Raw genomic sequence first — 12,402 nt, 5'->3', positions numbered from 1 at the left:
AGCCAGACTATTGCAGGTTTCCAGGTGGCTAATAAGGAGCCATTGACTGAAGCATTGATGATGCCAGTTACAGGGCCCTATTGCACTTTGCTTGCCTTCATATGAGATGGTGATTAGAGAACTCTCAGTTTTCCAGTGGTAGAAATAAAAGCCTGGATGGATGAAGAGCAGTGGTTGTAACTGAGTATGGGGAAACTAGTGGTGCTGCTAGGAGAATGGAACATAATTAAAAAACTTGCAGGTGCACTGATTTCACACTTGACTGAAGACATCTGACCATTGATTGTCAAGGCAATATAAAGCCTCAGGGTCTTGTTGGACTCCTCGCTGCTCCTGGACACATTTGCATCAATGATGAGAAATGATTTATACCATCTTCAAGTGGCCAGAAAACTGCATTTTTTCTCTCAGATGATATATCACTATGTTTATCACCTCCAGATTAGACTACCGCCACCTTTTGATTGTGTACTCTCCAGGGCAGTAACCGGGGTCAGAAAGCATCCTGCGACTATTGGGTCCTAATGCAGCACAGATAATTAATAACAGTAAACACTCTGATGTGCATAGGAATGTGGTTCAGATGAAACAAGAACAGGAAGCAACCCAGCAGTGAATGATCAGCTGGGGTTTATACCTGGGACTTCTCATAAACGTAACATACTAAGCCATCTGGCCGACTACAGACACTGCTACTTGCATTTGCTACTACAGATATCAAGCAAGTCTCTCAAAGAAGCATTTTCACAAATATGTTGTGAACCACATTAATTCTCCCTGAGCTATACGATTTGTAAGTGATGCAGGGAAGGATAGGGCTTTGAGTTAGCAGAGGGAGAGTTCTCTGCATGAGTAAGGGGAGATGGAGGAAGAGGAATTTAGGTTAGCAGAAGGCTTCCTTCCAACCTACTTAGAAAACCAAGTAACTTGTTCTGTAGCTTGATACCCTTCTTAGTGCCACTCATGCAGCTTGATAAATCTTCACAGAGTATTAGACAGCTACATTGCTAATTTAACAGCCAAATGGCTAGAATGGCCATGACTGTGGGCATGGATCTGTATGAAGAGGTCTTATTCAAATCTAAAGATCTTCAATATTTTGGCTATAAGACATCTTAAGCCTGATTTTCAGAGGTGGTGGACACCATTACCTCCAATTGATTTCAATGAGCGCATTCTGATAAATAGATTTTACGGTATTTTAAGCTGAACTCCCTGAAATTGAGGCAATCAAAAATAGTTAGGACCTCTGAAAATTTGGTCCAAACTAGTTATAGAAAGGAAATAATGAAGGTATAAACTGACCCCTTTAGCACCAAAGGGCACAAACAGCATGGCATTTGGAGCAGCGCACTTGGATTTACAAGCTCTATTACTATCAGCAGGGGAATGATTTATCCCACTGTGCCAGCTAGCCTTTAGCTGTTATTTTGGTATCTGGAACTGCTAATTGATGGTCATGTGCACTATGTTGAGCGTGTCTTGGAAAATACAGTATGTTATCCACAGACACACAAGTTGTCTGGGTTCTCCATGCCTCCTTCAGACAACTCTGCAAAAGTATCATACAGGGGGAATCCCAGGTGGAGGGACTCCTCTCTCTGTTGGGCACCAGCACAAACTCTTTTAGCAAATGTTGCTCACCTTGAATAGATGCAAGGGAATTAAAAGGGAAACAGTGTCACAGGGTTTGTCCCTTGTCCACCCCACGTTGACATGGTCCATAATCTCAATTACTAGGATGAGTTTTGTGCTCATGCATTAGGCTCTAACTATACTGGAGCTACAGCCAGGTCTAATGCTGGCAGGTGCTATTCAGCTTTCTGCCATGTGCAACATCCCTCAATCCTGAATTCAACCAGATCTCAGACAGAACCTGGTGCTATTATTTCAGTCCTGGGCCTGCCTGGGTGAAGAGTAGTGTATAGTACTAAGCTGACTCCAATGTGATGTTCACTATACAGTACTGCAGATGAGAATGAAATCTTTGCTGATGTTAGATGAAAAGAAGTCTCTATTAGCTTAGATCTTCTACATGTGATAGTCACACTGGAGCCACAAAAATACAGATACATCTCATTTGCCAATGAATCACACACATGCCATATGGGGAATGTAACTTTCTTCTTCCAAAAACACTAGTGTCTATTATTAAACTAATATCTGTACTATTAAAGGTTTTAGTCTTTGAGTGATAAGGACTAGGAGGTTCTATCCTCTGAACCTCCCCTCCCCACCCCCCGCCAACTGCATTATAACAAGGTATCAACTTTAATTCTTTGTACTCCCAGCACCCGCTTATGATTACTGGCAATGAAGTATCCTGGCAAATAGCATAGATCCAATGGCTCTATGGACTCCACTTTGGGTATGTCCATACTCAATAAAATAGTTTGAATAGAAGCCATATTTCTTAACAATGCCTCATTACAACATACATCATTCATTCCAAATCCAAATTTACCCTGATCTCACTCAAACCTAGTGTAATCTTCCTGTTTATTATTGCTGACATCAGGAATGCTGAATAATGAAATTATCTATCTTAGGTACTTATGTGGCCCCTATTACCATAGTATCAGAACCTTATTATAAAATATGGTGTGTATGTATTCAGGAATGAAGCTCACCTCACTTCCTGTCTCCTTGTCCTCTGCTATGTTTGCTGGGTCTTTTTCATATTTTCTAAAGGCCAGTGTCATACAGCTGGAGCTTGCTAATATGAGATCTATGCTAAAAGCTGTGCAGGGGCCTCAAGGTTACACTTGAAATTATTTGTATCAAAGTGTACACTCATGGGCACAGGTCTAGAATATTTGTTCTCCATAATTCTTTCCAGTGCCTGGGAATCTTGGCTGTTACAAGGACTATGGAGATCCACCTCTTACTGGCATCAGTGAGACCTCAAACAAACTCACTATCCAAACCTGCATCAGCTTCTGCCGAAATCAGCAGTTCAAGGTAATTTCTTTGCTCGCCATTTACAGAGAGGTTTTTTTTTTAAATGGGACAGGATGACACACACCGTTCTCTGCTGTATTTCTGGTGCCTTCTTTTCTTGCCCCGGAAACCCAGCCTCTCACTTCCTCCCACTCTAGGGAGTCCAGCCTTTCTCCTGCTATCCAAGATAGCTTGGGTATAAGCCAAAAAAGTTATATTTTAACTGCCAGGAGGAGGTGCCTGCAGACATGTGAATGCTTTTGTATGCTTACACTTCATTAATGAAACAACCCTTCCCTCCCTCTGCACCGGCTTTCTCACCAGCCTTAAATGGCACCCGTGCAGCTCAGTCATCTGCAGAACACCCTGCCAGCTTTCTCCTGGCCCTGCTCCTAATCATTCTCCAAATGGTACACTCCTTGCTGTCCTCTCTATGCCCTGACAACCTGCTATCTGTGTTCCCCAAATGTCAGCCCTTCCTGTCTAAAGTCTCTTTGTTATCACAGTTGGCAGGCATGGAGTCAGGCTATGCCTGTTTCTGTGGGAATAACCCTGACTATTGGCGCTATGGGGAGGCAGTCAGCACAGAATGCAACAGTGTCTGTTTTGGCGACCATACCCAACCCTGTGGTGGCGATGGCAGGGTCATCCTCTTTGACAGTAAGTATTGAAATGGCCTGAGCATCTCTGAAAGGGAGGCTTCAAATACTTAGCAAATCAGGGGAAAGAGTTGTCAAGGAATTTGGGAACTACTGAACACAAAACAATGTAAGACTCACAGTAGGGCTCAACTGTAGGGCAGCTGAGGTCCTGTATGGCTTAGAACAATGAGAACCTGAATTCAGAGTAAAATTAATTAACCTTCATTCCAATTCTGTGAATGGACTGGCATATCTCTTCCAATAAATGATACTTGCTCAGACAACTGCTTCATGCTCCAGATACTATGGTGCCCTTTTCCACAAAGGGCTCTCAAGTGGCTGTCATCCACGACACAGCAACACAGCACTGAAGGGCACTTTCAGATCTGCCCTTAATTGATGAATGCATGTGCAACTAAGGTAAGTGATCATCTTCAGTCATCCCATCAGACATCATAATTGGTACACATCAGCTCAACTTTTACTAAATAGTGTTATGTTCAGTCTGGTAAAGGAGAAAGGGGAACCCAACAGAGATTTACCTGGAGCTGTGGGAAGAGGAGGGAGTTCCACCTTTTACATTAAAAATAATTAGATGTAATTATAAATCTAGTTACTAATTTTTGAGTAAAGGAAAAACAGAATAGTTGACCATAGACCTAACTACATAATAAAAGAGGATGTCAAATATACAAGACAACAAAATGTAGTAGACGTGTCAGTGTAGCAGCATGTTACATCAAAGGAATGAGTTATATTCAGGGGTGAAAGTAACTGAGGACACTTACCGGTACGGGGGGGGGTTGGCTCTGGCCCCCGGAAGGGGCAGGGCCTCAAGCAGTAGGGGCAGGGCTGGGGGTCAGCATCCCCCAGCCAACACTTGGACTGCGCTGCCCGGGGCTCCCGTGTTGATTTAAAGGGCCCAGAGCGCCGGACACCGCTGCTGTGGTAGGGGCCCTTTTAAATCACCGGCCCCAGGGCAGCTGCTCCCTTTGCCCCTCCCCCCCCCCCCCGCCGCCCGTCAGTGGCCGGGGGAGGCAAAAGGGGTAGGGGTTAAAGCACTGCAGGGTCCTTTGCCACGGCAGTGCTTTAACGTTGCTTCCCCCCCCCCCCTCGCGTCCATCGGCAACCCCACCAACTGGGGGGTGCAGCAACATTAAAGCGCTGCTGCAGCAAAGGACCATCCTTAAAGTGCTGCCACGGCAGCACTTTAATGTGGGCTGGTTATGGGCCGGTGCGGCCCGTACCGGCTCACTTTCACCCCGGTTATATTTCCTTAACACTCTACACACCCAGAGGACTCCTCGCTTGCACTCTCTCCCTATAAATACCAGTTCCAGTTGCGTAACCTTACAGACTAAGAGTGAAATTAAGACCTGTAGTATGCATTGTAGTATCATTGACTTCAATGGAGTTGCACCAATTAAACAAGGTCTGAATTCTGTCCTGAATACATGACTCTTCAATTTGTGTATAACTGCAGTATAAGGTACAACCTTTTTCTTCATCTACACAATGACACCAAACCTTAGGACAAACCTCCACACAGTTGCTTCTCTTCAGAGTATGGGTTTGAAAAGTTACTAAGTCCACAGTTTGCTCTAACACTGAATGTAGGGGTGGTGTTAACTATCATAGAAGATTAGGGTTGGAAGAGACCTCAGGAGGTCATCTAGTCCAACCCCCTGCTCAAATCAGGACCAACCCCAACTAAATCAACCCTGCCAGGGCTTTGTCAAGCCAGGCCTTAAAAACCTCTAAGGATGGAGATTCCACCAACTCCCTAGGTAACCATTCCAGTGCTTCATCACCCTCCTAGTGAAATAGTTTTTCCTAGTATCCAACCTAAACCTCCCCCATTGCAACTTGAGACCATTGCTTCTTGTTCTGTCATCTGTCACCAATGAGAACAGCTTAGCTCCATCCTCTTTGGAACTTCTCTTCAGGTAGTTGAAGGCTACTATCAAATCCCCTCTCACTCTTCTCTTCTGCAGACTAAATAAGCCCAGTTCCCTCAGCCTCTCCTCATAAATCATGTGTTTCAGCCCCCTAATCATTTTCATTGCCCTCCGCTGGACTGTTTCCAGTTTGTCCACATCCTTTCTGTAGTGGAGGGCCCAAAACTGGATGCAATACTCCAGATGTGGCCTCACCAGTGCCGAATAGAGGGGAATAATCACTTCCCTTGATCTGCTGGCAATGCTTCTACTAATGCAGCCCAATATGTCATTAGCCTTCTTGGCAACAAAGGCACACTGTTCACTCATATTCAGCTTCTCATCCACTGTAATCCCCAGGTCCTTTTCTGCCACTTCACCAGTCAGTCCCCAGCCTGTAGCAGTGCATGGGATTCTTCCGTCCTAAGTGCAGGGCTCTGCACGTGTCCTTGTTGAACCTTGTCAGATTTCTTTTGGTCCAATCCTCCAATTTGTCTAGGTCACTCTGGACCCTATCCCTACCCTCCAGCATATCTACCTCTCCCTCCCACCCAGTTTAGTGTCATCCACAAACTTGCTGAGAGTGCAATCCATCCCATCATACAGATCATTAATGAAGAGGTTGAACAAAACCCACCCCAGGACCGATCCCTGAGGCACTCCACTTGATACCAGCTGCCAACTAGACATTAAGCCGTTGATCACTACCCATTGAGCCCGACAATCTAGCCAGCTTTCTATCCACCTTATAGTCCATCATCCAATCCATACTTCTTTAACTTGCTGGCAAGAATACTGCTAATGTCATGTTATATCACATCCACTGCTTTCCCCATATCTACAGAGCCAGCTATCTCATCATAGAAGGCAATCAAGTTGGTCAGGCATGACTTGGCCTTGGTGAATCCATGTTGACTGTTCCTGATCACCTTCCTCTCCTCCAAGTGATTCAAAATGGATGCTATGGGAGATCTAGCTCCAGGAGGCAAAGGTGCTCAGCCATGAGTCAAATATCATGAGTCAGATGTAACCCCTCCAAAATCATGAGATTGGCTCAACTATAATGAGATCTTGTTTTTAAAATTGAATGTGTTTTTGGTTTGTCTTCTGATTTTTGAACTCCCCCCTCCCTTCAATGTGCTCATACAATTAGTGTTACCAACTCTCTTATATTTATAGTGAGTGAGACAATTTTGGCACCTGCTGCAGGAGCCTTCACTAGAGGGTCCAATGCACATTGGGACCTCTTTATGATAGACAAGCCTTAAGTGTTTAAGTCTATATAAACAGTTAGTCCAGGGGCACTTGCCAGCTGCGTATTAACTGTCCATGTGGACCTTGCGGCTGTGCACTAAAAGTTCACTAAGGCGCGCTTAGACCTAACAACAGTCCTGGGGTTTGCGGGACTGTCCCACTTTGAACCTCAAAAACCTCTTGTCACGAATGAGCAGAACATTTCCTGCATTCAGGACTGCCCAGGGTTTGGCCTGTCTGCCCTTCTGTCTCCAGCTATGGAGTGGCAGACAGGCCAAACCTGAGTGGCACTGTGTCCTGCTTTAGTCACTTGAAATGTTGGGAAGTATGCGCTTTGATCTACTCCCGTTTCAAAGTGGGGTAGATCGAAGTGCACTACGGAGCTTTTAGCGTGTGGGAGCAGGGTCTGGACGGACAGTTAGTGCATGGCTGGCTAATGTGAGGTAGATTTAGACCCTATCTTGCCGCACACTAACTGTTCATATAGAGAAGCCCTAAGTGAGGGACAGTCTCTGCTCTGTGTAGATTACAATTAGTGCAAAGCAAAGTAGTGAGTTTGTGATGTGGGAACTGGAACTGGGAATCATACTCATCTCATAAAGGGGCCATCAAACTTCCATGAGTTGGGAACAAATCTTAATCCCTGTTGAGCTGGGCAAGATTCATACTGCTGCCCAACAGGGGAGAGGCTCTGTAGCTCCTTTGCAATTCTCTGAGACAGCTAATCCTGCACAGGTGCTGATGTTACATTTTTGAAAATGAGACTGCTTTCTGGGAAGATAAATTTATTAAATCAGGTCTGACCTTTTGAAGCTTGCACAGGCATGCTCTCCCACCCTCTGGAACACAGACAACATCTCCCACATTGCTCAGGCTCAAAACTACTCAGTCTGCTACACCTATTCTTACAAATACACATAATAAAAATGCAATGGTAAAACAAATATTGGCACAACATCTGAATTCACTTCTAAATACAATGTTTTGCAATTTCAGATCATTCCAACTATTGCATCAAGATCTGTACATCAACTTTTATAATATATAAATTTTCCCACTCCCACATGGGTCATCAATCCTCAATCTTCAGCTCCACAACACAGACAGCTCTAGGAGCAACTGATAGGTGAAAAGCATGCTTTTGTCCTCTAAGTCAGTGGCTCTCAACCTTTCCAGACTACTGTACCCCTTTCGGGAGTCTGATTTGTCTTGTATACCCAAAGTTTCACCCCACTTAAAAACTACTTGCTTACAAAAATCAGACATAAAAATACAAAAGTGTCACTGCACATTATTGAAAAATTGCTTACATTCTCATTTTTACCATATAATTATAAAATACATCAATTGGAATACAAATATTGTGCTTACATTTCAGTGTATAGGCTATACAGCAATATAAACAAGTAATTGTCTGTATGAAATTTTAGTTTGTACTGACTTCGCTAGTGTTTTTTATGTATCCTGTTGTAAAACTAGGCAAATATCTAGATGAGTTGATTTACCCCCTGGGAGACCTCTGTGTTGAGAACCACTGCTCTAAGTGGACCAGCCTATACAGGGAGACACCATACTTTCTGAAACAGCCATGGAACACTGGGCATCAGGACCTTTTGGTTTATACTGCACGGTGTGGGAGCACATTGTGGTTACAGCCAGCATAGCCAAAAGTAACAACCCCCCGTTTGGGTCATATGAGACCCTGAACCTGGGATCTCTGGATGTAAAAATGTGAAGAGCTACCACTTGAGCTAAAGAACCCTTAGAGTGCTCTCGGCATGGAAGTAGTAACAGACTCAAGTCTCTATATGTGGTCTAGCAACTAAAAAGTAACAGAGTCATGGTGGGTTACAGAATCACTTAAACTGATATGTCCCTTGGAAAGAGTTTGGCAAAGTGGATGAGACTTGATGCTGTTATATCAGCGATTCTGTTCTATTCCCAGTTCTACTAGTCACCATGGGTAAGTTCTTGGTTACATGTGTGAGATCTTGTTCATAATATGGGTTATGAAGGACACAGAAGTATTGTCAGTCGAAGAGCTGGGACTAGAATTCGTGGTATCTCGGCTTGTAATTCATTGGACTTTCCACTAGGCTATAGGACATTATATGGAAACAGAGCCCTCCCCCTCCCAACACACACCAATAGAGCTTTTAGTATCATCATGAGACTCTTCGCAGCCAAAGTCACATTAATCTCAATAAAGCTGAATTGGCAACACTGCTCTGCAGTTTAGTGTTGAGTAGTTCTCTGTTGGGCTGTGCTAGCCAATTGTCCTTTAACATGGGAAATGCCTAATGGCCACAGACAAGAGCTGAGTTAGAGGGGACCAAGGTGACAGTAAGGTTCTATTTTATTAATAGGGTGCAGTATAACACTATTTACATATCTGCCTCCCAGGGCATTTGTGCAGATTAATTGTTTATACATGGCTTTAAACATGTGAAGCAACACATACATGCACAACCATTAAAAGAATTAGTGCATCTGATTGTAATGTTACCAACAATAATGCTGGAACAGTATAGCTGAGCTACTTTGCAAATTTTATCTTCTGGGTTTTTTTTCCTCCAAAGTCGTGGAGTGCTGCATTAATGTCTTTGAAAATCAGCCAATATACTGTCCATGGACTCTTTCTGTACAAAATCACGTACCAGAAGGATGTATTAGTTTACATAAATGATAGCAGTGAGCACCAGAGCAGCATTGAACAAAAGATAATAAAGTAGCCTCAAGCATTACTGCATACAAAACATATGTTGGAAACTTTTCAGCTTGATGGATAAGGTGTTTGCAAAGGATCCTGTGATAGGGCGTTATTCTTAGCCAAGTAATTCCACTTATCCATGTGTCAGACCTACTTATTAATTGTACAAAAACAAAACACTTGAAATTTTAAAACAATTACATAAAAAAGATAAAACTCTGCTAAGAATACTTTAATTATAGGGAAGTGGAGAAATATCCCATAAGCAAGAGTCGTTATTACACGTACCACCCTCACAGGGGTAGGAAGGGAGTTGGTGAGGCTTAGTGGTTAGCTCATTATGACCAGATTATCCCCAGCCCTGGAGGGATGCTCAAGGGAGGAGAGGGCACAAATTTCTGGCTACAATTTTGCACAAGATCTAGGCACAATTGCAGCCTAGACTGGCATTAGGCTTTCTGAAAGAAATGAGAGTGGTTGATGGCCCCTCCCACTTCTGCACCATATCAGTGGAGTTGGCCTCCTGTGAAAGAAGCGCACATTGCACCCTGGAAGAGGGTAGCACAACGGCCATGCTCCCAGGTACCCACATAGGCATCTTGCTTTGGTCTGAGACATAGTACCTCCTGGAGCTTCCCTGGAGCTTAAAGCCACAATTGAGCCCTTGATGTTTGTAGCGTGTGAGATTTATTCTTAGATGAAACATGCTGTGGAAGTACAGCCTATACAAATTTGATTTTCACTCCTTTTTCTTCTTTTTTTCCCCACAGCCCTCATTGGTGCCTGTGGAGGGAACTACACCTCCCCAACATCTGTGATCTATTCCCCAGATTTCCCTGACACCTATGCCACAGGCAGGGTCTGCTACTGGACCATACAAATTCCAGGAGCATCTCAGATCCAGTTCGACTTCACTCTCTTTGACATCAAGGACTCCACAGACATGGTGGAGGTGCTGGATGGCTACACCTATCATGTGCTGGCTCGTTTTGATGGCAGGAACCAGCCTCCCATCTCTTTTAATGTCTCTTTGGATTTTGTCATTTTGTATTTTTTCTCAGATCAAATCAATCAGGCCCAGGGATTTGCTGTCGTGTACAGAGGTAAGAGGCTAATGCTCCATACCTAGCTCCCAATGGGCCATTTTTCTAAAGTGTTTAGGCCACATAAAGACTTGCCCTACAGACACAGAGAAAGCACATATTTTAACTGATGTTGTACATCTAAGGGTCCTCCATTTAGTGTAGTTGGAGTTCCGGGGGTAAGGCCTCCCACCCAAACTTCTGTCTTGATTTAGTAGTCTGCCCTTCAGCTGTTTCTCAAATAACTATGGGCTAACCCAAAAGCCCATGCCCCTCGTCCCCCTCCCCCACACCTGACATGGTGGAGCTGAAAGAAAGACTGAAGTTTAAATAAAATGGTGCCAGTAGTCTAGCTGCACCTTCTGTTTTTTCTTAGCTCTTTCCAACTCCCTGTATGTTCCACTCAGACAGAAAGTGTCCTGGGATTCTGTGACTGTACCAATTACATTCAAGTCATTTTGCTCAGATCATTTTCATCTTGTCTATGCTAGAACACTCACCATTGCTCGTGCCAGCAAAGCTGTATTGGTGTAAGAAAATTTTAGGGAAAAAGGCATAGGTGCTGGAGGCGTTGTGGTACCCGCTGGCTCAAAGTGGCTTCCATCATGTACAGTTTACAGTTTGGTTCAAGGGCTCTTTGCACCCCTGCTATACAAATTGTTCCAGCACCTCTGGAAAATGATAGTGTAGACACAACCTTTGTTGTTCAGTGTATCTCTTGTATCTTCAGAGTTTCTAATTGTATGTCTTGTAGATAGAGACCTGGACCTCTCCTCAGTGACAGCCGGTAACCAGATGGCCACTCATTCTAATTTTACCAGTCCGCAATGAAACTATCATAGAATGCTTCAACTCTTCAAGCAATGTGTTGTCCCCAAAACAGATTAACTAGAGCCACGACTTTAAGTTTCACTAAGCAAACTAGATTTTTTAATAGCAAGTAGGTTGTACAAAAGGAAAACACATGCTAAACAAAAGACGCTGAATATTTAACTGCAATCCTTAGCATCATCTCCTGAGATCTGGAGAAGCCATTCTGTTGTCCTAATTACAAAACAATGTATATTATCCCTCTGAGACACAGTGCAGCTGCTTTTCTCTGATCCTTCAAGATAAGCAAGGTCTCTCTCCTTTTTCTCAAAAAGAACAGGAGTACTTGTGGCACCTTAGAGACTAACAAATTTATTAGAACATAAGCTTTTGTGGGCTACAGCCCACTTCTTCGGATGCACTCTATATGCATCCGAAGAAGTGGGCTGTAGCCCACGAAAGCTTATGCGCTAATAGATTTGTTAGTCTCTAAGGTGCCACAAGTACTCCTGTTCTTTTTGCGGATACAGACTAACACGGCTGCTACTCTGAAACCTCTCCTTTTTCTGACACTCCCACTCCCTGCTGCTTGGCCTCAGTTTATAGACCGGTAGAAGAGTCTCCTTTTCAGCATCGTAGGGAGCAAGCATTAGATAGTATTCTAACTGATATGGATCTTCCTGTCTTTTTCTGGGCCACAGCCTTTTTCTTCAAAACAATTCAATAACCCTAAGGAGGCACCTGGCGAGAGTTTGGCTTTTTCATGTACCTGTGATTATTGGAGAAACACCCTCTGGAATTATTAGGCTAGATTTAGAGTTGTGCCTCCTGAGCGGCACAGTCTAGAAGCAGAGTCTGTCTCTGCTGGGAGCTGCTTTGGCCCCCTAGGGTTGCTCTAATGTATGGTAGCTTCCCTACAGCTGTTAATGGGCTGCTGTATAGCCCAGAAGGACTGTATCACTGAGTGCTTATTGCTACACTCTCTCCTACTTTGGCGAGCCCCCTACAGTTGGTGCTGCAAAGGGGAC

At 43.9% G+C, this 12,402-nt stretch overlaps 1 protein-coding gene across 1 annotated transcript in view; it reads left to right on the top strand.

The window, feature by feature from the left end:
- The window catches only part of KREMEN1 (kringle containing transmembrane protein 1), a 63,699-nt gene that overhangs the window by 40,218 nt on the left and 11,079 nt on the right, over positions 1–12,402 (top strand). The window contains exons 4-6 of the mRNA XM_065417885.1: positions 2,840–2,961; positions 3,447–3,600; positions 10,253–10,585. Coding sequence (XP_065273957.1) covers positions 2,840–2,961; positions 3,447–3,600; positions 10,253–10,585 — 609 coding nt within the window. The remainder of the gene's footprint in view (positions 1–2,839; positions 2,962–3,446; positions 3,601–10,252; positions 10,586–12,402) is intronic.

Source organism: Emys orbicularis, chromosome 16 (genome assembly GCF_028017835.1).
Source record: "Emys orbicularis isolate rEmyOrb1 chromosome 16, rEmyOrb1.hap1, whole genome shotgun sequence".
Lineage (NCBI taxonomy): Eukaryota > Metazoa > Chordata > Testudines > Emydidae > Emys > Emys orbicularis.
Note: the sequence above shows the minus strand (reverse complement) of the source record. Positions and strands in the feature narration are given on the sequence as shown.